General features: G+C 47.3%; 1 protein-coding gene across 1 annotated transcript; it reads right to left on the minus strand.

Moving 5' to 3' along the window:
* Positions 1 to 647: 647 nt before the first annotated feature.
* LOC140394341 (parvalbumin beta-like) lies at positions 648 to 5,377 on the minus strand. Its single transcript, XM_072481540.1, has 5 exons — positions 5,224 to 5,377; positions 4,638 to 4,705; positions 3,889 to 4,015; positions 1,873 to 1,982; positions 648 to 941 (listed from the first exon to the last, which is right to left on the minus strand). Exons 2-5 carry the CDS (start codon positions 4,696 to 4,698, stop codon positions 916 to 918), a joined length of 324 nt encoding a protein of 107 aa, XP_072337641.1. The 5' UTR covers positions 4,699 to 4,705; positions 5,224 to 5,377; the 3' UTR covers positions 648 to 915.
* Between the last annotated feature and the right edge of the window lie 19,237 nt (positions 5,378 to 24,614).

The following is a 24,614-nucleotide window of genomic DNA, read 5'->3' on the forward strand; positions in this document are numbered from 1 at the left end:
ACATGAACCAGAGGTGATTCTTGGGAACATTGCCAATTAGACATCGAACCTTCATTTACTAATGCTGGCAAAAGTTGAGGGAAGAAACTAAACTGTCAGAATGCCAATTGGATCAGCACTAGGGTATGACGGAGGCAAGAAAGCTTTCGCAAACATGGTGAGCAATAGTTAATCAGATTCAGTATCACCGTCTCCAAGTTATATATCAGTCTAATTTAACTTGCTAATGTGTTTGAACATAGGACCTGAAAGTTATAGGAAGGGGGGTGGGGAACTTTCAAACTCATACCCTTCCCCACCCTTATTTTTGGAAGCACTAACCACTTATTGATCGCAATGTCTAATGAAGGTTCGATCTTATTGCAGTCTTTGGAATGTACAATAAATCAGGACGGAGAAAGACACATTAAATGCACTGGGCTGGCCCCCATGCTAGTCGTCAGTGAATATTTCTGTTTACATCGTGTTACAGTAACCATGGCGATTAAAAATTAATTACTTTATTTCAACTTCTCATCATTCAAACCATTGGGAGCATATGCTTTTTAAAATTTAAATTATGCTTCCATATCTTACCAAATGTGACAGTAAAAGGAGACACAGCATTCTAATCCATCCAAAGGACTCAAGTAAACGAGTCAAAGAAATTACTTTCAATAGTGATCTTTATTAATTTGGGAATTTGGCGATTTGAGGCTCTTTCCACAATTAGTATATCAAACAATAAATATCAATTAGACTGCACAGAAAATGCTCTGTTAAAAAGTTCCAACAAAGGAAACTACATTTAGACATTTATTCATGTCATTCAACTGTATCAAAATGTATAAATAAAAACGTGCTTGCTATGTGTGATGATAGTAAAGATGTCTGAATGGCTCAGCATTGAGAGAATGGCCTTCTGTTTTCACTCCTTTATGCTTTGACCATGCACTTGAATTCTGAAACATAAACAAAGAGTTTCAGAATGAATGCTTTTGAATACTAAAGTGACATTTTCAAAATAACTTTACATGTACAAAGTTTGCCTTTGTTCCAAAACATCAGCTTAATATGAAACATTGCCTTTTCACTTGTTGTTTTATGTCCTCTGATTGCACTCCACATTCATTTCCTGGTGTCGTGTTGGGTTCACCCAGATTTGACTGCTGGTCTGAGTTGAGTTTTACCTTAGCTCAATTAAGGGTGGGGAGGTTCATCAGTGGCATTATAATGTCACTCAGGCTCTCCCCCCTCTCCCCACCCCCTTCTCCCCTTGCCCCTCATTTTCCAGGATAGGGAGCAGATACATAGTCAGCTTGGGCTCCTGTGCTCAACCCTATTTGGTGATCTTTACTGGCAAGTGCAGGAAGGATAGAATCAATATTTTTCTACATGCTCAAGCAAAGCATCAATTTTGAAGAATGCAAGATTCTGAAGGGGCTTGACAAGGTAGATATTGATAGATCTTCTCTAGCTGGGAAATCTAGAAACATGGGGACACAGCCTCAGGATAAGGGGTTGAGATTTTAGGACTGAGATAAGGACACATTTCTTTACTCAGAGAGTTATGCATCTTTGTGATTGTCAATCCATAGAGCAGGCTCGAGGGGCTGAATGGTGTACTTTTGTTCCTATTTCTTATATTCTTCTGTTATTAACACTCAAATGTCTAGTTGGCAGCCAAAGAGTACTGAGATACAGGCCATAGAACAAATGTCAGTGGCTTCAGGGCAGGAAGATTACAAAGGTGGAAAAGAAATAGATTCACAAAAGCTATGATAAAGTAGAAGTGAACTTACTACTCCACACTATTATAGACCACTCAACATTATCTTTGCTCATGACTAACATTCTGCAGAAAAGTAAGTTTTGTCAAAGTGCAGAACCCACCGTCAACTCCGATCTTGCCATCATGGTCACTATCTCCAGCATCAAGGAATTCCTTGGTCTCAGCATCATTCAGTGCCCTTGCAGTGGCAGAAAAATTCTGCAGGAAGAGTCTAAAAGCAAGAAAAGCAACCAAGTAAATAATCTACAACAGTGACTCCATATGAAAAGTAATCCATGTGTACCCTGAGATTGATGTGCTACATCGATGCAAGCATCATATTGTTGCACATTGATTAGAAATATGATATTAGATAGGCCTCAATCAAGGTGGCATTCAAAATTAGTGTTTTAAATATTCATACATCTGTTCACTTAGAATCCATGCAAAGTCCTTTGTATTGTGCACATTTCTTGCAACCTTATTAATAATATATCCCCATTGTGAGCAATGCCACAGGACATCTGCTAGCTATGTAGAGAAATTGAGATGTATCAATCACGTTTGAGTGTCATTTTGTCACACACAGTGCTTAAAATATTACCAAACAAAAGACAACCAATCCTATCCAATCAACAGGAGATTATGCCCAGCAATAGAGTATATATTTACAATTGACCTCACATATTCTTAATAGCAATTAGCCTCTGAATGACCAAATACTAGTGTGAACTGATTTTTAAAGAATATATCCTTCTGAGTTGAAAGAATTCTCAGATAGTCTCCATTACAGCTCACTTTTTACCAGCTTTATCGATCTCATTGGGCCTGTGCGCGAGTTTAGGCACACTGGGCAATTCTACATTGTCCCAGACGGAACTTTTGGGTGCAGCCAGCAGTATAACTTGCTGCACAGTCTCCCACCGCCCTGCAGCAGGTAAGAGATGATGAACGATCATTTGGGTTTCAATTCTCATTTTCATTTCTGGAAGTGGTATTGACTTGTGACCAACTAATTCCCCAAATTTAGAGATTACATATACAGGGGTTTTACATATCTGGTCTGATTGAAGCTTTCAAACTATTAACTGGAACAAATAAGGTTGAGAGCGAGAGAAACGAAAATTCTCCGGTTGTTGTGATTCAATGTTCCCGTCGGCAGCACAGCCCCACCAATGGGTTTCGCAGCGGCATGGGGTGGTTATAATAGGAAATCCCACTGCCAGCCACCAGGACGATAGAATCCCACCGCCAGGAAACGGCACGGGCCGAGAAACACTGGAAGACCGGAAAATCCTGCTTTATTGAATTGGGCCTAGTCTATAAATTAAGACTGAGGCTGGAAACACTCCCACACAAGAAGGGTGGTAAAAGTTTGGAACTCTCTTCTGCAAACAGCAGTTTATGTTAATTCCATAAATTGTTGAGTTTAAATCTAATATTGATAGACTGTTGTTAACCTAATATATTCAGGGGTTCTGGGGCAAAGTGTGTCAGGTCCCCAACAAGCGGGGTGGGGGGGCACCTCTGTTATGTTCTCTCTCCTATTGTCAATATGCATTAATGTTAGAAAGTAGTTGCGGGCAGCACAGTGGCGCAGTGGTTAGCACTTCTGCCTCACAGCGCCGAGGTCCCAGGTTCGATTCTGGGTCACTGCCCGTGTGGAGTTGGCACATTCTCCCAGTGTCTGCGTGGGTCTCACCCCCACGACCCAAAGATGTGCAGGGTAGGTGGATTGGCCACGCTAAATTGCCTCTTAATTGGAAAAAATGAATTGGGTACTCTAAACATTTTTTTTAAAGAAAGTAGTTTAGGAGGAGAGAAAACAAAAAACAAATCTGATGAGGGCACCTCTTTTTCAGTAATAAATATACTAAAGAATGAAGACTGGGTTGGGGGGAGGGGCGTAATTTATCAGAGCAAAGATAAAGCCATAAATTTTCAGAAAGGGGTGTCATTCGCCTCTCTGCTCCAAGGCATTCCAATATTCTGATAGCAGTGTCAAGACCCGGGGCAAGGCATCCATTACTATATATATTTATAATACCAGGTGCACAGATATGATGAGATCAGCAATGAGTATTCAACATGCAATCTATCAATAGACACTGTGCAGCAAAGTAAAAGTGGGTTCCTACTTCAGTTCATCCACTTCAATGAACCCACTCCGATCCTGGTCGAGGATGTTGAAAACTGTTGCGATTTCGGCATCTGTTTTCTTGCTCAGGCCGCTGAGTGCGAAGAATTTCTTGTGATTGAATGTCCCTGCGATGGGGAGGGTGGAAGAGGAGAGAGAAACATTGCAAGAGAAAGAGATGATCAAAGAACCTCCTGTACAATGAAACCGCCCCCCCCTTGCTAAACAAGAAAAAAAAACCTCACCACCCGAGGTAATATTTGAATGGGATCTACCTCACCCCTCCCCTCAACCTCACACAATCAGGCTCATTCCCGCCGACTAATGAATCCGTTAACGTTTTGCCAATGGTCCATCCCCTTTAACTTCCTCAGACCTGGATTCATTTCGCCTCCAGTTTTCTAAAGGTTAGGAATAGCCATGTGCATGGGGAGGCGGGTTGCAGTTTGGGAATGAGGATCCCTGCATGGGAAGTGTCCCTTGTCGGTATCATTAATATCCTTTTCTGTATTATTAATATCCTTGTCTGTACCATTCACGTACCAGCTTACCCGAACAGGCGCTGGAATGTGGCGACTAGGGGCTTTTCACAGTAACTTCATACTTGTGACAATAAAAGGTGATTATTATTATTATATAAAACTGCTTTAAATTTCTCAGAACAACACATCTGACCCCAACAATGAAACATTGGAACAGCCCACTGGTGTCAGCCAAGCTACTGCTTAAGAAAATAATGAAATACTTCACCAGCGCAGTCAGCCAGGGCTTTGTCGATGTCACCAGGGTTGAGTACGGTGCTCATAGACATGGTGATACTGGAAAATAACAATGAAAAGGGTCAGTCACTCTCTGGTGGCTCCTGTGCATTCCCTAGCGGCACAATAACCTTTGCTTAACTCCTGTCTACACCTCCTGATCAAGTGTCCCGTTATTTTTATACATAGGAGTGAGATTACAGCAGCATCGTATCTCCTCCACTTGCATGCGCCGTTTCTTGGCCAATGGAGCCTTGTTTGTCCCCCTTTTCTCGGGATGGGCGAGCAGGAAGGATGTCGAAGGAGTGCCTCTCAGCGCCGACTTTCTCTGGAGGATGGGTGGTCAACGTTTAAACTCCCAATGGTAGCAGCCGCCAACTTGCAAAAAGCTTCCCCACCCCCACCCCAAGTGTCCACAGTTAAATAGACAGTCCACAGCTGAAGAAGCTCCGAAGACCCAAGCAGGGCTTTTCTTATGGGTGGCTGGTTGCTTGCTTGGTGGGTTGGATGGTCTGGAAGCCTTGATTCCACCTTGGGAAGACCTGGAGGAAGATTGAGAGGAGGCTGATACAACTCACCTGTTCTGTAGGTCTTCTCCCCTTTGCAAAGGCGAATCAGGAGGTGAAGAGAGCAAATGCAGCGCACAGCTCTGATCTGAGCTGCTCTTTATATACACTTCAATTTGCCAGGCGTTTGCAGAATTCAAATTTCAGCGTCATCACGGCTCCTTGAACACGGAGCAGGGATCAGTGTCAAATGAACTTACCAGCTAATCACTTTCTTCAGCCTATTTTTATCTGAACAGAATGTATATTTAATAATGATCAATAACATCAGAGCTCCAGCTCTACTCCGTACACAGAGCTTTGTAACTGGTTGTTGCAAGAAATTAAATATTTTAAAAAGGGATAAATAAAAGATGATGATGGAGAGGGGGAAAATAAAAACAAGTCTTATGCTTTTTTTTGGGGGGGGGGGGGTAAACAATTGGAATTTCCCTGAAATGCAAATTTGTTGCACCATTCAAACTTTGTGTGAGAGAAACAGGAAAATTTAAGGCCCAGATGGATGCCATTCGGCCTGTCGCCTCCGTGCATTGGGGGACATGTCCCTTCCTCCACATCCTGCTTTGTAAATGGGATTAGAGTGTAATTGAGTTGGATTAGTCAACAGTTGTATTGCTGCAGGGTCGTGGGTTCAATTCAACTTGAAATATAGAATGACACAGCACAACAAGAAGAGGTCATTTGGCCTATGATACTTGTTGGGGGAACTATTGATTTAGTCTTCTCTCTGCACCCCTGCATTTTCCTCTTCAAGTATTTATGTAATTTCCTTTTGCGGGTTACCATGGGACCTGCTTCCATCCCCCACCAGTCAATGCATCCCAATAATTAGCTGCAAAAGAACCTTTCATCTCACCTCTGGTCATTTTTGTTAATGACCATAATTCTGTGCCCATGGCTACTGACCCTTCTGTCACTGGCACCGGTTTCTCCTGATTTACTCTTATCAAAGTCCTTTGTGATTTCAAACACCTCTATTAAATCTCCCCCTAACTGTCCGGACGTTGAGGTTACTGAGACTTTTGAAACCAATTCAGCTCAGTTCTTGGTTTTCACATTTTCAACTGATCTCCAGTCTTGACCTTTAAGAATAGATAGTTCCAGATCGCCACTGCCCTTTCTGTGTGGGAGTGCTTCCTGTCATCACCCCTGAATGTCTTCATTCCAATTTTAACATTATGCTCCTCCTGGCTCCATCCACCTAAACAGTCTCCCTCTATATCTCCCCTGGAGGTCTTGGGGTCCTGTGGGTAATTTCCCTATCTCTGAGAAGCAAGCTCTGGGTTTGAGTCATAGATTATCATAGAATTTACAGTGCAGAAGGAGGCCATTTGGCCCATCGAGTCTGCACCAGCTCTTGGAAAGAGCACCCAACACCTCCGCCCTATCTCCATAACCCAGTAACCCCACCCAACACTAAGGGCAATTTTGGACACTAAGGGCAATTTATCATGGCCTATCCACCTAACCTGCGCATCTTTGGACTGTGGGGCGAAACCGGAGCACCCGGAGGAAACCCACGCACACACGGGGAGGATGTGCAGGCTCCGCACAGACAGTGACCCAAGCCGGAATCGAATCTGGGACCCCAGAGCTGTGAAGCAATTGTGCTATCCACAATGCTACTGTGCTGCCCTGAGTCCCACCCCATTCATAAATCCTTCCCAAACACATGACATGTCATTCCCAGTCAGCCATGCGATGGAAGGTTGGAGCCCCTACCATCACTATCCATAGCTCCTGACTACAACATGTATGAAAACATGCATGTTGCCAGAGCAGCTCAGACTCGCTGCATGATCGATAGCACACTAACGCGACCCTATTGAAATCTGATAATTATCTTAAATACCTCAGTAAGGTCACCCATAAGCTTTAGGGACGCCAGCAGTCTGCAAAGGTATATCAACAGTGAATGGGCACGAAAACTAGCAGATGGAGTATTATGTGGGGAAAGTTGAACTTGTCCACTTTGGGAGGAAGAATAGAAAAGCAGCATACTATTGAAATGGAGAGAGATTGCAGAACTCTGAGCTACAGAGAGATCTGGGTGTCTTGGTACATGAATCGCAAAAGATTAGTATGCAGATACAGTAAGTAATTAGGAAGACAATGTTGTTATTTGTTGCAAGGCAAATGGAATATACAAGTGGGGGTGTTTTGCCACAGTTGTACAGGGCGTTGGTGAGCCCACATCTGGAGTACTGTGTACAGTTTTAGTCTCCTTACTTAAGAAAGGATACCGAAAGAAATCTCAGAACACCAGGTTAAAGTCCAACAGGTTTATTTGAAATCACAAGCTTTCAGAGAGCTGTACCTTTGCCTGATGAAGGAGCACCCCAGTCCAGCACCGGCATCTCCATATTAAGAAAGGATATAATTCCGACACCGAACTGGACGCGACAAGGAGGTAATGGAAGGAAAACTTGGGGTTCGAAATATGGTGGGGAGTCTGGAGCGGAGCACTGTATAAGGTCAACTCCGCCTCCATGTGCGTAAGACTCAGCCTTACGCAACTAAAAGTGGTACATAGAGCCGACTTAACAAGAACCCGAATGAGTAGGTTCTTCCCGGAGGTGGAGGATAGATGCGCACGGTGCCAAGAAGGCCCTGCCAACCACGGCCACATGTTCTGGTCTTGCCCCTGACTTGCTGGACTCTGGGCAGCCTTCTTCGAGGCAATGTCCAAAGTGGTGGGGATGAGGGTGGAGCCGTGCCCGAAAGTGGCGGTCTTCGGGGTATCAGATCAGCCAGATCTCTTCATGGGGAGGAGGCCGGAAGCCCTTCCCTTTGCCTCCCTGATCGTCCGCCGTAGAATCCTGCTCGGCTGGCGGTCAGCAGCACCACCTAAAGCTGCAGACTGGTTGTCCGACCTATCGGTATTTCTCCAAATGGAGAAAATCAAATTCGTCATCCGTGGGTCGGAAGATGGCTTCATCAAAACATTGGCCCATCAAGTCTGCACCTGGCCTTGTAAAGAGCACCCTACCCAAGCCCACACTTTCACCCTATTCCCGTAACCCAACCTAATCTTTTTGGACACTAAGGGCAATTTAGCATGGCCAATCCACCTAACCTGCAAATCTTTGGACTGTGGGAGGAAACTGGAACACCCAGAGGAAACCCACGCAAACATGGGCAGACTCCACGCGACCCAAGCGGGAATCAAATCTGGGACCTTGGAGCTGTGAAGCACCTGTGCTAACCACTGTGCTATCATGCCGTCCACTCTTACTACATGCTACTGGTGTATGTTAGAAGGATTACAAGTTGATACCTGCTTGGCTGGGTTATGAATCTACCATCCTTGGACTTCAAGTCGTGGAGTAAGTCTTGAATCTGGCACCTCTGGCTCAGAGGCAGGATGCTACCCACTGCATCACAAGACCACTAATTGTTAAGATTGTTAGGCAAAGGTATTAAAAGATTAAAAGTTGGGGAGGTGAGTATAGTATCTCGATCAAGAATGATCTAATTGGATGGCGGAATTAATATCAAGGGGCTGCATGACCCACCCCTATTCCTATATTCTGTGCTTTCACTAATTTAATAAATATTTATTTTCCAGTCAAATAAGTTTAGTTGCAAACTCCTACATATGGCTAAACAGAATAACTGTCCCAGTATCTTGTTACTAGCACAAATGTCTCTTGCATTATTTGATCCACAAGGGTATAAAGATAAATTTGAGAATGTATGTATCCTTGTTACTGATAGCAACCACTAATAACCTTGTAATGATTGTTGGCAATTCATATAGCAATGCTGCTTGCTGTTACCCTGATCCAGACACTGATCAGCGTTCAGCATCTTTTTGTATTATTTTTCTTCTCTTAATAGAGCGTGCAATAACATTACTATTGTCAGCTCTGGTTTAATGGAGATCACTCTCACGTCTGACTCAAAAGATCACAGGTCTTTCGACAATTTGAGCAGAAGCCCTTTTGTTCATTTAACTTGTCCGTCCGATATACATCCTCCAGTAATGTACTAAGTTAAATTGATCCCTTGAGACTACAGAAATATATCTACTTTTCTTATGAAAGCCTGTATAAGCTCTTGTTTAACCACCTACACAGCCAATTTGTCTCATATATTTTTGCACATTGAAACAAGTTGCCCAATTAATTTTGTTTCCTTTCATTGCCATCTGGTTTGGGAACTCAACCAATGACAGGAAACTGTGTCTACTCCCAGATTATCAACCCCCTTGTCACAATCTTAGTGATTCAAGTCAACACACCCTAGAGGCTTTTGTGTCCGATTTTAACTTTTGGCTGGTCGGAGCTGTTTGGTGGGGAACGTCTGCTTTTCACCCATTGCCCAACTGTTGTTGCTGCCTTGATCCACTCTGCCAGATTAATGTCCTTGTAGTGAAGTGGAAAATTTACCCCATAGTCCATCATTCCTTAATGTGGAGATGCTGCCGCTGGACTGGGGTGGGCATAGTAAGAAGTCTTACAACACCAGGTTAAAGGCCAACAGGAAGGAGCTACGCTCCGAAAGTTAGAGCTTCCAAACAAACCTGTTGGACTTTAACCTGGTGTTGTAAGACATCATTCCTTAATGAGAGCTTCACCTCAATGTGGTAGAATGTGATACCACACCAGGAAAGGGACGGGCTTGTAGTGTCAGCTGCGGCTCAGGTGATAGCACAAATCATTTCTGATCGAGGATATCATAGGTGCAAATCCTACACGTGACACTTCAGTTTGGAGGACCTTTGGATGAAATGGCCCCATCTACCAGCTTATGCACAGCAATATCCCATGAACACTAATGAGACATGACTAGAGATGATTGATCGAGGGATGAATATGAATCAGGCCACCCGAAAGAAGTCCCTTACTCTGCTTTGAAAATTGCCGTAGGATCTTTTACATCCATTTGGGAGTGAAGATGTCGATTTAATATCTCATAATAAATGTTCCTGGATAGAAAATGTTGGTGGCATAAATATAACTGTCAATGGCTGTAGGTGTGAAACTGACTTGAATAATTTTGTGATTAACAGCGTTTTAGCATAGCCGGTGAGTTGATGAATGTGGTGTTGGAACAGGTTTGATAAGAGAGAAACTGTGGAGCATACTGTTGCTGGAACTGTATAATGAACTCACAGTTAATCCACATTGTTGTTATCCTTACAATCTTCCCAACAGGGAGAGGGAACGAGAAACACCAGTGATGCCCGACAAATAAGAGGCCAGCTGTCCCCAAAGAGGCAGCTGTGGTCATCATTTGCAGGGATACAACAGAGGATGCTGGCAATGTCAAAGCTGGCAGATGGGGATTCGAGCTTCGCGGATTCGAGACTTTTCGGCGGGAATTCAGCTGTTGGAGTGGGCGGAGCTACAGAGTCGAGCGGTGAGTATTTAAACTAGCTGCTTCGCGGATTCAGCTGTTGGCGGGGGCGGAGCTACAGAGTCGAGCGGTGAGTATTTAAATTAGCTGCTTCGCTGCTTAAACAGCAGCCACAGGGTCTTTGGGGATAAATTTGAAGAGTGACATCACAGCAAAGCAGTGACCTGATCGGCTGGTAAGGAAAGTGCTCCAATTAGCAGTAGCTGGGAGAAATTAAACTCTTTGTGTGTTGGTAAGCATTGTGATTGGTAAATAAAATCTTTATTCCTTTCACTTATTCATTATTTGATATTATATTTGTAATCAGTGAAGGTAAAGTGTAAAAATGGCAGGAGATCCCAGACCCGTGTTATGCTCCTCGTGCTCAATGTGGGAGTTCAGGGAAGCGGCCGATGCCCCTGACTCCTTCATGTGCGGGAAATGTATCCAGTTGCAGCTCCTGTTAGACCGCATGACGGCTCTGGAGCTGCAGATGGACCCACTTTGGAGCGTCCGCGATGCTGAGGAAGTCGTGGATAGCACGTTCAGTGAGTTGGTCACACCGCAGATTAGGATTGGTGAGGGAGACAGGGAATGGGTGACCAAAAGGCAGAGAAAGAGCAGGAAGGCAGTGCAGGTGTCCCCTGCGGTCATCTCCCTCCAAAACAGGTATACCGTTTTGGATACTGTTGGGGGAGATGACTCACCAGGGGAAGGCAGTAGTAGCCAGGCTCGTGGCATCGTGGCTGGCTCTACTGCACAGAAAGGCAGGAAAAAGACTGGCAGGGCTATAGTCATTGGGGATTCAATCGTAAGGGAAGAGGACAGGCATTCCTGTGGTTGAACACAAAATTCCCGAATGATATGTTGCCTCCCGGGTGCACGGTTCAGGGATGTCTCAGATCGGCTGCAGGACATACTGAAGGGGGAGGGCGAACAGCCAGTTGTCGTGGAGCATATAGGCACCAACGATATAGGTAAAAAACGGGATGAGGTCCTACAATCGGAATTTAGGGAGTTAGGAGATAAGTTAAAAAGTAGGACCTCAAAGGTAGTAATCTCAGGATTGCTACCATTGCCACGAGACAGTCAGAGTAGAAATTCAAGAATAGTCAGAATTAATACGTGGCTTGAGAGATGGTGCAGGAGGGAGGGGTTCAGATTTTTGGGACATTGGAACCGGTTCTGGGGCAGTGGGACCATTACAAATCGGATGGTCTACACCTGGGCAGGACTGGAACCAATGTCTGAGGGGTGCTTTTTCTAACACTGTTGGGGAGGTTTTAAACTAATGTGGCAGGGGGATGGGAACCAGATTAGGAAGTTAGAGGTCAGTAAAGAAGCAGCAACTAAAGCCAGTAAGATACTAGATAATAAACTCATTGTGATTAAGGGAAAGAGTAGACAGGGAAGAGATGATGAACGCAAAGGGACAGGTGGTCTGAGGTGCATTTGTTTTAATGCGAGAAGTGTAGCAGGTAAGGCAGATGAACTTAGGGCTTGAATTAGTACCTGGGAATATGATGTTATTGCTATTACTGAGACTTGGTTGAGGGGAGGGCAAGATTGGCAACTAAATATCCCAGGGTATAGATGCTTCAGAAGGGATAGAGAGGGAGGTAAAAGGGGTGGAGGAGTTGCATTACTGGTCAGAGATGATATCACAGCTGTGATTAAGGAGGGCACTATGGAGGATTCGAGCACTGAGGCAATATGGGTAGAGCTAAGAAATAGGAAGGGTGCAGTAACATTGTTGGGACTTTACTACAGGCCTCCCAAAAGCGAGCGTGAAGTAGGGGTACAAATATGTAGACAGATTATAGAAAAATGTAGGAGCAATAGGGTGATTGTGATGGGAGATTTTAACTTCCCCAACATTGAATGGGACTCATGTAGTGTTGGAGGTGTAGATGGAGCAGAATTGTTAAGGAGCATCCAGGAGATTTTTTAGAGCAGTATGTAAATAGTCCAACTCGGGAAGGGGCCATACTGGACCTGGTATTGGGGAATGATCCCGGCCAGGTGGTTGAAGTTTCAGTCAGTGATTACTTTGGGAATAGCGATCATAATTCCGTAAGTTTTAGAATACTCATGGACAAAGACGAGAGTGGTCCTAAAGGAAGAGTGCTAAATTGGTGAAAGGCCAAGTATAACAAAATTCGGCAGGAGCTAGGGAATGTGGATTGGGAGCAGCTGTTTAAGGGTAAATCCACATTTGAAATGTGGGAGTCTTTTAAGGAAAGGTTGATGTGCAGGACAGACATGTCCCTGTGAAAATGAGGGATAGAAATGGCAAGATTAGGGAACCATGGGTGATGGTGGAATTGTGAGACTAGCTAAGATGAAAAAGGAAACATACATAAGATCTAGGCGACTTAAAACTGATGAAGCTTTGGAGGAATATCGGGAAAGTAGGACAAATCTCAAACACGCAATAAAGAGGGCTAAAAGGGGTCATGAAATATCTTTGGCTAACAGGGTTAAGGAAAATCCCAAAGCCTTTTATTCGTATAAAAGGAGCAAGAGGGTAACTAGAGAAAGAATTGGCCCACTCAAAGACAAAAGAGGGAATTTATGCGTGGAGTCAGAGGAAATGGGTGAGATTCTTAATGAGTACTTTGCATCGGTATTCACCAAGGAGAGGGACATGACGGATGTTGAGGTTAGGGATGGATGTTTAAATACTCTAGGTCAAGTCGGCATAAGGAAGGGGGAAGTTTTGGGTATTCTAAAAGGCATTAAGGTGGACAAGTCCCCAGGTCCGGATGGGATCTGTCCCAGGTTACTGAGGGAAGCGAGGGACAAAATAACTGGGGCCTTAACAGATATCTTTGCAGGGAATAATCCAGGGAATTATAGACCTGTGATCTTGACATCAGTGGTAGGCAAACTGTTGGAGAAGATACTGAGGGATAGGATCTATTCACATTTGGAAGAAAATAGACTTATCAGTGATAGGCAGCATGGTTTTGTGCAGGGAAGGTCATGTCTTACAAACCTAATAGAATTCTTTGAGGAAGTGACAATGTTAATTGATGAGGGAAGGGCTGTAGGTGTCATATACATGGACTTCAGTAAGGCGTTTGATAAAGTTTCCCATGATAGGTTGATGGAAAAAGTGAAGTCGCATGGGGTTCAGGATGTACTAGCTAGATGGGTAAAGAACTGGCTGGACAACAGGAGCCAGAGAGTAGTGGTGGAAGGGAGTGTCTCAAAATGGAGAAGGGTGACTAGTGGTGTTCCACAGGGATCCGTGCTCGGACCACTGTTGTTTGTGATATACATAAATGATCTGGACGAAGGTATAGGTGGTCTGATTAGCAAGTTTGCAGATGATACTGAGATTGGTGGAGTTGCTGATAGCAAGGGGGACTGTCAGAGAATACATCAAAATATAGATAGATTGGAGAGTTGGGCAGAGAAATGGCAGATGGAGTTCAATCCAGGCAAATGCGAGGTGATGCATTTTGGAAGATCCAATTCAAGAGCGGACTATACGGTCAATGGAAGAGTCCTGGGGAAAATTGATGTACAGAGAGATCTGGGAGTTCAGGTCCATTGTACCCTGAAGGTGACAACACAGGTCGATAGAGTGGTCAAGAAGGACGGGGTTTTGAGTACAAGAGTCGACAGGTCATGTTACAGTTGTATAGGACTTTGGTTAGGCCACATTTGGAATATTGCGTGCAGTTCTGGTTGCCACATTACCAGAAGGATGTGGATGCTTTAGAGAGGGTGCAGAGGAGGTTCACCAGGATGTTGCCTGGTATGGAGAGTGCTAGCTATGAAGAAAGGTTGAGTAGATTAGGATTGTTTTCGTTGGAAAGACAGAGGTTGAGAGGAGACCTGATTGAGGTCTACAAAATTATGAGAGGTATGGACAGGATGGATAGCAACAAGCTTTTTCCAAGAGTGGGGGTGTCAATTACAAGGGGGTCACAATTTCAAGGTGAGAGGGGGAAAGTTTAAGGGAGATGTGCATGGAAAGTTCTTTACGCAGAGGGTGGTGGGTGCCTGGAACACTTTGCCAGCGGAGGTAGTAGAGGCAGGCACGATAGCATCATTTAAGATGCATCTAGACAGATATATGAACGGGCGGGAACAGAGGAAAGTAGATCCTTGGAAAATAGGTGACAGGTTTAGATAAAGGATCTGGATCGGTGCAGGCTGGGAGGGCCGAAGGGCCTGTTCCTGTGCTGTAATTTTCTTTGTTCTTTGTTCTTTGGGGGTCAAGCTGCTGATTTGTAGCATGTTCAGAAAGCGCAGTGTTGCCAAGAATTACCACAATGATCTGCTGATAGACGGTGATTGAGTGGCATTGCAGGTCCCCTGGGTTTACTGAGATAGAGGTGCATTTCCAGAGACAAAACCTTTTTTTATTTTCACTCCCGAGCTTGGGCCGATGCTTAGTATCATAAAAAGAAAGCAAAGTGCTGTGCTATTTGCCAAATCTATATATCTAAGTAAGTTAAGTTAAACATTCTGTAGCCAAGTAATATTTGTTCTATTGATTTTCTAATTCAGACTGATAATGACATTTAATAACCTCTTGTTTCAAATGCTTCCATAAGAAATAGGAGCTGGAGTACGTCTCAAACCTGCTCCATCATTCAGTAAGATCATGGCTGACCTTTTGCATTCATTCCACTTCCCCATCCTGTCCCCATATCCTTTGATTTTCTTATTGGTCAAAAACCAACAGTTCCAGTCTCGAATATATTCATCAACTGAGATTCCACAGTCCTCTGGGATAGATAATTCCACAAACGCATCCCTCCTTATCTCTGTAATCTTCTCCAGCCCTGAGAAATGGTCAGTTTAATACCAGTGGTGAGTAAGGTTCTATACAGAGACAATAATCCGAGAAAAAAATAGAACAGGCACGTGCCGAGATTTGAGCTCATTAAGGAAAGCCAGCATAGGCTTGTAAAATGCAGATCATGTTTGACTATCATAGAATTTACATAGAATTTACAGTGCAGAAGGAGGCCATTCGGCCCATCGAGTCTGCACCGGCTCTTGGAAAGAGCACCCTACCCAAGGTCAACACCTCCACCCTATCCCTATAACCCAGTAACCCCACCCAACACTAAGGGCAATTGTGGACAGTAAGGGCAATTTATCATGGCCAATCCACCTAACCTGCACATCTTTGGACTGTGGGAGGAAACCGGAGCACCCGGAGGAAACCCACGCAGACACGGGGAGGATGTGCAGACTCCGCACAGACAGTGACCCAAGCCGGAATCGAACCTGGGACCCTGGAGCTGTGACGCTATTGTGCTATCCACAATGCTACCGTGCTGCCCCCAAGATCATATAATTCCCCCCCAAGGACTAATATAATTGATCTTTTTGATGAAGTAACAGAAAAGGTTGATGAAGAGTTATGCAGAAGATGGGGACCCAGCGGAGTTGGAAAAGAGGAAGGAACTACAGGCGAGCTTTGACCGACTATCTACCAGGAAGGCGGTGCGCCAACTGAGATGAGCAAGGGGTGTAGTTTACGAACATGGAGATAAGGCTCCATATAGATAAGGATAGAGATAAGAGATAAGGATAAGGTATGTAAACTCCGGAGGGAGGCAGCGGTAAGGGAAATTGTTCAGGTGAGGGATAGGGCAGGGAAGTTGGTGGTGGCTCTGGATCTGATTAACAAGGTCTTTGAGGAATTTTGTGAGAGCTTGTACAGGTCAGAGCCACCTGGGGGAGACCGGGAGATGCAGGAATTTCTAGATGGGTTGGAGTACCCGAGGTTAGGGGAGGGGGACAGGGCTACATTAGAAGGAGCGATAGTGGAGCAGGAGATAAAGGATGCGATTGGGAGGATGCAGTCGGGGAAGGTGGCAGGGCCGGATGGGTTTCCGGTGGAATATTATAAAAAATTCAATGATTCAATGATGGTGGGGAAGTTTGAAGAGGCGATAGGGAAGGGGGTGTTGCCACAAACTTTGGGGCCGGCATCGATTTCCCTGCTGCTAAAAAAAGATAAGGATCTGACAGAGTGTGGGTCGTATAGGCCCATATCACTTCTGAATGTGGACGTAAAAGTATTGGCGAAGGTACTGGCGGGTAGGCTGGAGGATTGCCTCCCGAAGGTGATAGATGAAGATCAGACGGGGTTTGTGAGAGGGGGGACAGCTCTTTTCAAATGTTAGAAGGGTATTGAACGTCGTTGTGGCACCGGCGGAGGGGAAGGAAACAGAGGTGGTTGTGGCACTGGACGCTGAGAAGGCGTTTGACCAGGTAGAATGGGGGTACCTGATGGCAGTTCTGGAGCGGTTTGGGATTGGACCAAGATTTGTGAACTGGGTAAAGCTATTGTATAAGGAGCCGAGCGCGAGTGTCTGCGCAAACGCCATCAGCTCGAGATACTTTTCTCTCCACCGTGGGGCTAGGCAGGGATGTTCTATGTCCCCCCTGCTGTTTGCACTCGCGATTGAGCCGTTGGCCATCACATTAAGAGGTTCGGGGGTATGAAAAGGAATAGTGCGGGGGGGGATAGAGCATAGGGTGTCCTTATATGCCGATGACTTGCTGTTATACGTGTCGGAACCGAGTGTGTCGATAGGGGGAATATTGGAGCTGCTTCGAATGTTTGCGTCTTTCTCGGGGTACAAACTAAATCTAGACAAGAGTGAGTATTTTGTGGTGTCTCGGCCGTGGTTGGGGGCAGGGATGGGGGGACTGCCATTCCGTAGGGTAGGGACTCACTTTAGGTACACGGGGTGCAGGTTGCCCGGGAGTGGGGGGGCGGGGGGGGGGGGGGTGCTCCGCAGGTACAACATTTCTAGTTTGGTGGGGAGAGTGAAAGCTGATCTGGCAAGGTGGGATGGTCTCCCTCTGTCACTGGCGGGTCCGGTACAGGCGGTTAAAATGAACGTGTTACCGCGATTGCTGCTTATTTTTCAATGCCTGCCGATTTCCTGCCAAAGGCTTTTTTCAGAGAGATTGCGGGAAGGATTACTTCGTTCATACGGGAGAAAAGGTGGCCAGAGGTAGAAATGTGCTGCTACAGAGGGGAAGGCAGGCGGGGGTTTGGGTCTTCCGAACCTGATGTATTACTACTGGGCGTCGAATGTGGAGAAGGTGCAGAGCTAATGTGGAGAAGGTGCAGAGCTGGGTCAGAGGGGTTGATTCCCAGTGGGTCAGAATGGAGGAAAGTTTGTGCAGGGGCTCGGATTGAAAGTACTAGCAACAGCGCCGCTCCCGATAGCCCCGGGGAAATACTCAGGGAGTCCGGTCATAATAGCTTCATTGAGAATTTGGAGGCAGTTTCGCCAACACTTCTGGTTGGGACAGGATCAAGGGATTTTGGGGGAACCACAGATTTGAGCCAGGGAAGTGGGGATGGAAATTTTCGAAATGGGAGGAGAAGGGGATTAAGACACTGAAGGATTTGTTTCTCTAGGGTCGGTTTGCAGGATTGAAGGAGCTGGAAGCGAAGTATGGGCTGGGGCAGGCAACATGCAGGTTCGAGATTCTGCCAGAACAGAGATACAGAGCTTCCCGGTGGAGCCGGCCTCCACATTGCTGGAGGAGATGCTGACGACAGGGGGACTGGAGAAGGGGTAGTGTTGACGGTTTACGGAGCTATTTTGGAGGAGGAGAAGGCACCACTGGAAGGGATCAAAGCAAAGTGGGAGGAAGAGTTGGGAGAGGATATGGAGGGAGGAGTTCTGGTATGAGGTGCTCCGGAGAGTGAATGCCTCCACCTCGTGCGCAAGGTTGGGGCTGATACAGCTGAAGGTGGTATACAGAGCACACCTCGGCGAGGGGCGAGGATGAACCGATTCTTTGAAGGAGTAGAAGATGTGTGTGAATGTCGCCGGGGGGGTGGGGGGGGGGGGGGGGGGGGGGGGGGGGGGGGGGGGGGGGGGGGGGGGGGGGGGGGGGGGAGGGGCGGGCGCTAATCACGTTCATATGTTTTGGGCCTGTCCAAAGCTAGAGGATTACTAGAAGGAGGTTTTTAGGGTAATTTCTAAAGTGGTGCACGTGAAACTGGACCTGGGCCCCCCGGGGGGCCATATTCGGGGGTGTCGGACCAGCCATGGTCGGGAAAACGGGAGCGGAGGCAAATGTTGTAGCCTTCGCCTTGTTGATCGCCTGAAGGCGGATCCTGCTAGGTTGGAGAACAACCTCTCCACCCTGTGCCCCTGGCGTGGCGGGGGGACCTGTTGAATTCTTGACACTTGGAGAAGGTTAAGTTTGAACTGAGGGGAAGGATGGAGGGGTTCTACAATTCATGGGCATTATTCGTTATGCACTTTCAAGAACTGGATAACATCGAACATTAGTTGGGGCGGGTGGGTGGGAGGGTTGGGGGCAGGGGGGGGGGGCTGTGTGTGTTAATGGAGACAATGGGTGATCCCTAATTCCTTTTTGTCATTGTTTGTGTGAACATGCGGGCTAATGTTGGGGTTTGGTGGAAGGATGGGATCGTTGTTATTGATATGGGAATTGACATATTTGTTACTGATTATTGTTTATTGTTGGTGGGTGTAAATTTGGGGAGAAAATGTGAAAAAGGAGGAGTATAAAAAATATTTTTTTTAAAAAAAGGTTGATGAAGAGAATGTGGGTGGATATGCGGCATGGTAGCACAGTGATTCGCACTGTTGCTTCACAGCACCTGGGTTTGATTCCCACTTAGGTCACTGTCTGTGTGGAGTCTGCACGTTCTCACCATGTCTGCGTGGGTTTCCTTCGGGCGGGCCGGTTTCCTCCCACAAGTCCCGAAAGATGTGCTGTTAGGTGAATTGGGCATTCTGAATTCTCCCTCTGTGTACCCAAACAGGCGCTGGGGGTGTGGCATTGTGGATTTTCACAATAACTTCAATATGTAAGCCTACTTGTGACAATAATAAATATTATTATTATGATTATTATTACTCTATGGACTTTAAAAAAGCATTTGACAAAGCACTACATAAAAGACTGGTTAAAGGGGCAGCATGGTGACACAGTGGTTAGCACTTCTGCCTCACGGCGCTGAGGCCCCAGGTTCGATCCTGGCTCTGGTCACTGTCCGTGTGAGGAGTTTGCACATTCTCCCCGTGTCTGCGTGGGTTTTCGCCCCCACAACCCAAAGGGATCGGTGGATTGGCCACGTTAAATTGCCCCTTTAATTGGAAAAAATGAATTGGGTACTCTAAATTTTAAAAATATTAAATAAATAAAAGGTTGGTTAACAAAACTAAGGCTCAATGGAATAGAAGGGGTAGTGTCAGCTTGGATAAAATATTGATTTTAGAATAGAAAACAATGATTCGCGGATAATGGTAATTTTTTGGGACTTGAGGCAGTGGTGTTCCTCAAGATTCAGTGCTAGTACTGCTTCTTTTATTGATATATATAAATGACTTTGATATTGGAATATGGTGCAAAATGTCAGAATTTGCCAATGTTACCAATCTTGTAGGCGTGACGAGCAGTGAAGATTATACCAGTCAACTGCAACAGGACATAGATAGGCTAGCAGGATCACAGAATCCCTACAGTGCAGAAGAAAGCCATTCAACCCATTGAGTCTGCACTGACCCTCCCGAAAGAGCACCCTGTCTGGGCCCACGCACCCGCCCTATCGACATAACACCACTTAACCTTTTGGAAACTAAGGGGCAATTTAGCATGGCCAATCCCGCCTAACCTGCACATCTTTGGACTGTGTGAGGAAACCAGAGCACCCGGAGGAAATCCACTCAGACACGGGGAAAAAGTGGAAACTCCACACAGACAGTCACCCAAGGCCAGAATCAAACCTGGGTTCCTGGCGCTGTGAAAGCAGTAGTGCTAACCATTGTACCACAATGCCGCCCTGGTAGATGCAATGCGCAGATTCATACCACCAACCCTTCTCCCCACAGGAATGCAAAAGGTGGAAGTCACAAAAATACACAATTTGACCACAGCTTTTTAACTTGTCAGCCAGACACGCCTGTATGAATAATTGTTGAATTGAAATCCAAGCTTACCTCTTGTCAGAGTGACAGTAAAGATGGTCAGTATTGCAATGTGTGAGTCTTGAGGGGCGAGCAAACCTGGAAACCTGCTTGATGACCAACGAGAGATCATTGCACACAGGCCATTGAAGGACAGAATGAGCCAGTCCAGGAAACAAATACTCTAATCAACAAGAGTGCATACCGCTGCCATTCAGCGTTTTTCACAGAGTTTCATTCATTTTCAAAAATAAAAGTTAACTTCCTTACCTTCCTCTCACAAAATCAAAGAAGTTATTTCCATAAATTCATGGCGAGTGGAGTGCCCCAGTGAACCCAAGTCCAATATCAGTGGCTTTGTCCGGCAGAATTCCATTCTTTGTCCGACAGACTTCCTTTTTTAAAAAAATAAAGTGTTTTCTTAAAGTTTTTCCAATGAGCGTTTTTTACATAACAAAAAATAGAAAATACAGATAGTAATAAAAAATAACAATAAACATATCCCCAAAGCTTACAGTGAGAACTACTTACACAACAGAATGTTTTTTTAAACAAAACAAGGTGGGTTTTGTCTCCCATGCCCAACCCCACATTTTGTATCAACAGTACCCCCCCACCTGAACCCACGCCCCCCCCCCCCCCCCCCCCCCCCCCCCCCCCCCCCCCCCCCCCCCCCCCCCCCCCCACGGATGCTGCTGCTGCTGACACTTACTGCTCCCCTAGAAAGTCAAGGGAAAGGTTGCCACCGCTGGGAGAACCCCATCAAGGACCCTCTCAAGGCGAACTTTATTCGTTCCAGGCTGAGGAACCCTGCCATGTCGCTAATCCAGGTCTCCACACTCGGGGGGTTTTGAGTCCCTCCACATTAGCAAGATCCGTCTCCGGGCTACCAGGGAGGCAAAGGCCAGTACCTCGGCCTCTTTCGCTTCCTGCACTCCCGGATCCTCCCGACACCCCAAATATCGCTCCTGTTGGACTCACCTTCACCCGAGCGTCCAAAATCCTAGACATCACCCCTCGCAAAACCCCTGTCAGAATTCTTCAAGCGCTGGGCATTGCCCAAAACATATGGGCATGATTCGCCGGACTCCCTGCACACCTCGAGCACCTGTCCTCCACCCCAAAAAACACCTACTCATTCTTGTCGCCGTTATATGCGCCCGATGCACCACCTTAAACTGGATTAATCCGAGCCTGGCACATGATGAGGAGGAGTTCACCCTGCCAGGGCGTTGGCCCACAGGCCCTCATCCAGCTCCTCATCCAGCTCCTCCTCCCACTTGCCCTTCAACTCCTCCACTGAGGCTTCCTCCACTCCTGCAGCTCCTGATATATGTCCGACACCTTCCCCTCCCCCTACCCAGATGCCAGACACCACCCTGTCCTGGATCCTACGCGGGGGCAGCCACGGAAATATCCCCACCTATATTCTAAGAAAGTCCCAAACCTGGAGGTACCTGAACGCATTCCCCGGGGGCAGGGCTGAACCTCTCCTCCAGCGCCTGAATGCTAGGGAAAGTCCTGTCTATAAACAGGTCCCCCATCCTCCTAATACCTGCCCTATACCAGCCTTGGTACACCCCATTCAACCTACCCGGAGCAAATCTGTGGTTTATTCCGTATCGGGGGTCCACACCGAGGCCCGTCCTCTCCCCTGTGTCTCCTCCACTGCCCCCAGATCCTCAGTCCCCGACCGTCACCACCGGACTAATGGTGTATCGCGCCGGCAAGAACGGCAGCGGAGCTGTAACAAGTGCCCCTAGACTGGTGCCTCTACACACGCCGCCTTCCAACCGCCCCCCACGCCACGCCCCCTCCTCCATCATCCATTTCCTGACCATGGGCCACATGCCGCCCAGTAATAACTGCAGAGGTTCGGCAGAGTCAGTCCCTCCACCCCCCCCCCCCCACCCCCCGACTACGCTCCAAGAATACCCTTTTGACTCGTGAGGATTTATTCGCCCACACAAATCTCGTCACAATCCGATTCACCCGCTTAAAGAAGGACTTGGGGATGAAAATGGGGAGGCACTGAAATATGAAGAGGATCCTGGGGGAGAACCGTCATCTTCACAGTCTGCACCCGTCCCGCCAAGGAAAGCGGGAGCATATCCCACCTTTTAAACTCTCCCTCCATCTGCTCCACTAGCTGGGTTAAGTTGAGCCTCTGCAGGGCATCCCCAGTTCCTGGCCACTTGTATCCCCAAGTACCGAAAGCTCCTCTCCACTATCCTGAGCGGAGCTCCCTCAGTCTCTCCTCCTGGCCCCTACCGTGGACCACGAACAGCTCACTCTTCCCCATGTTCAACTTATACCCCGAGAACCTCCTGAAGTCCCCCAGGAACCGCATGACCTCCCCCATCCCCTCTAATGGGTCCAAAATATACAACAGCAGGTCGTCCGCATAGAGGGAGACCCGGTGCTCCTCCCCTCTGCGCACCAGTCCCCTCCAATCCCCCCGAAGTCCTGAGCGAAATGGCCAACGGCTCAATTGCCAGGGCAACAGCAACGGCGACAGGGGACACCCCTGTCTCGTCCCCCGGTGCAGCCTGAAATATTTCCGACCTTATTCCGACACTCGCTACAAGGGCCTGATACAGCAGCTTGACCCCACCCTATAAATCCCTCCCCAAATCCAAACCTAGCACCTCCCACAGATATTCCCACTCCACCCTGTCAAAGGCCTTCTCCGCGTCCATCGCAGCCACCACCTCCACTTCCCCCCTCCGAGTGCATCATGATAATATTCAGGAGCCTCCTCACATTCACGTTCAGCTGCCTGCCCTTAACAAAACCCGTCTGGTCCTCCCCAATCACTCCCGAGCCAAGTCCTCTATTCTGGTGGCCAGAATTTTTGCCAACAGCTTGGCATCCACGTTCAGGAGCGATATCGGCCTGTAGGACCCACACTGAAGAGGATTCTTCTCCTTCTTCAGGATAAGCGAGATCAATGCCTGTGACATTGTCGGAGGGAGGATCCCTTTCTCCTTTGCCTCATTGAAGGTTCTCATCAGGAGCGGGCTCAACAGCTCCGAGAACTTTTCATTAAATTCTACGGGTAAGCCGTCCGGGCCCGGGGCCTTGCCCGTCTGCATGCCTGCCAGCCCCCTGACTACCTCCTCCAGCCCAATCGGGGCCACGCCCCAGTCCCCTGCACCAGCTCTGCTTCCACCCTTGGGAACCTCAATCAGTCCATGAACCGCCTCATCCCTTCCCGGGGGGTTCCGGACTCGTATAACCTTCGTAGAACTCCCTGAAGACTTCATTGACCCTCTCTGGGCTCAGCACCATGTTGCCTTCCCTATCCCGCACTCCCCCCAATCTCTCTGGCCGCCTCCCTCCTGCGCAGCTGGTGCGCCAGCATCCTACTCGCCTTGTCCCCATACTCATAAACTGCCCCCTTCGAATTCCTCAGCTGCGCCTCCGCCTTCCCCGTGGACAGCAAGTCAAACTCCGCCTGTAATTTCCGGCGCTCGTTCAACAGCCCCCCCCCCCCCCCCTCTGGGACCTCCGCGTACCTCCTATCTACCCTGAGTATCTCTCCCACCAGTCTCTCCCTCTTCGCCCTCTCCTCCTCTCTATGGGACCTAATGGAGATTAACTTTCCCCTGATGACCGCCTTCAGAGCCTCCCAAACCACTGCCACCGTCACCTCTCCTGTGTCATTCGCTCCCACATGATTCCTCAATACTCCTCCTTATCTGCCCCGCACACCTCTTCGTCCACCAGCAGCCCCCACAACCAGTCGCCAGAAAGGGTGCTGACCCCGTTCCGCCCCCAGTCGCAGGTCACCCCAGTGCGGGGCATGGTCCGAGACCGCAATGGCCGAGTATTCTACCCCCTCCACCCTCAGGATTAACACCCTACTCAACACAAAGAAGTCTATTCGCGAATAGACTTTATGGACATGGAAGAAAAAGGAAAACTCCTACGTCCTTGGCCGCGTAAACCTCCAGGGGTCCACTCCCCCCATCTGGACCATGAACTCCCACAAGGCCCTGGCCGCTGCCGGCCTCTTTCCCGTTCTGGACTTGGAATGATCCAAGCTTGGATCCAAGACCATATTAAAGTCCCCCTCCCATAATCAGGTGACTTATCTCCAGGTCCGGGATCCTACCCAAC

The sequence above is a fragment of the Scyliorhinus torazame genome, chromosome 17, assembly GCF_047496885.1.
Source record: "Scyliorhinus torazame isolate Kashiwa2021f chromosome 17, sScyTor2.1, whole genome shotgun sequence".
Classification (NCBI taxonomy): Eukaryota; Metazoa; Chordata; class Chondrichthyes; order Carcharhiniformes; family Scyliorhinidae; genus Scyliorhinus; species Scyliorhinus torazame.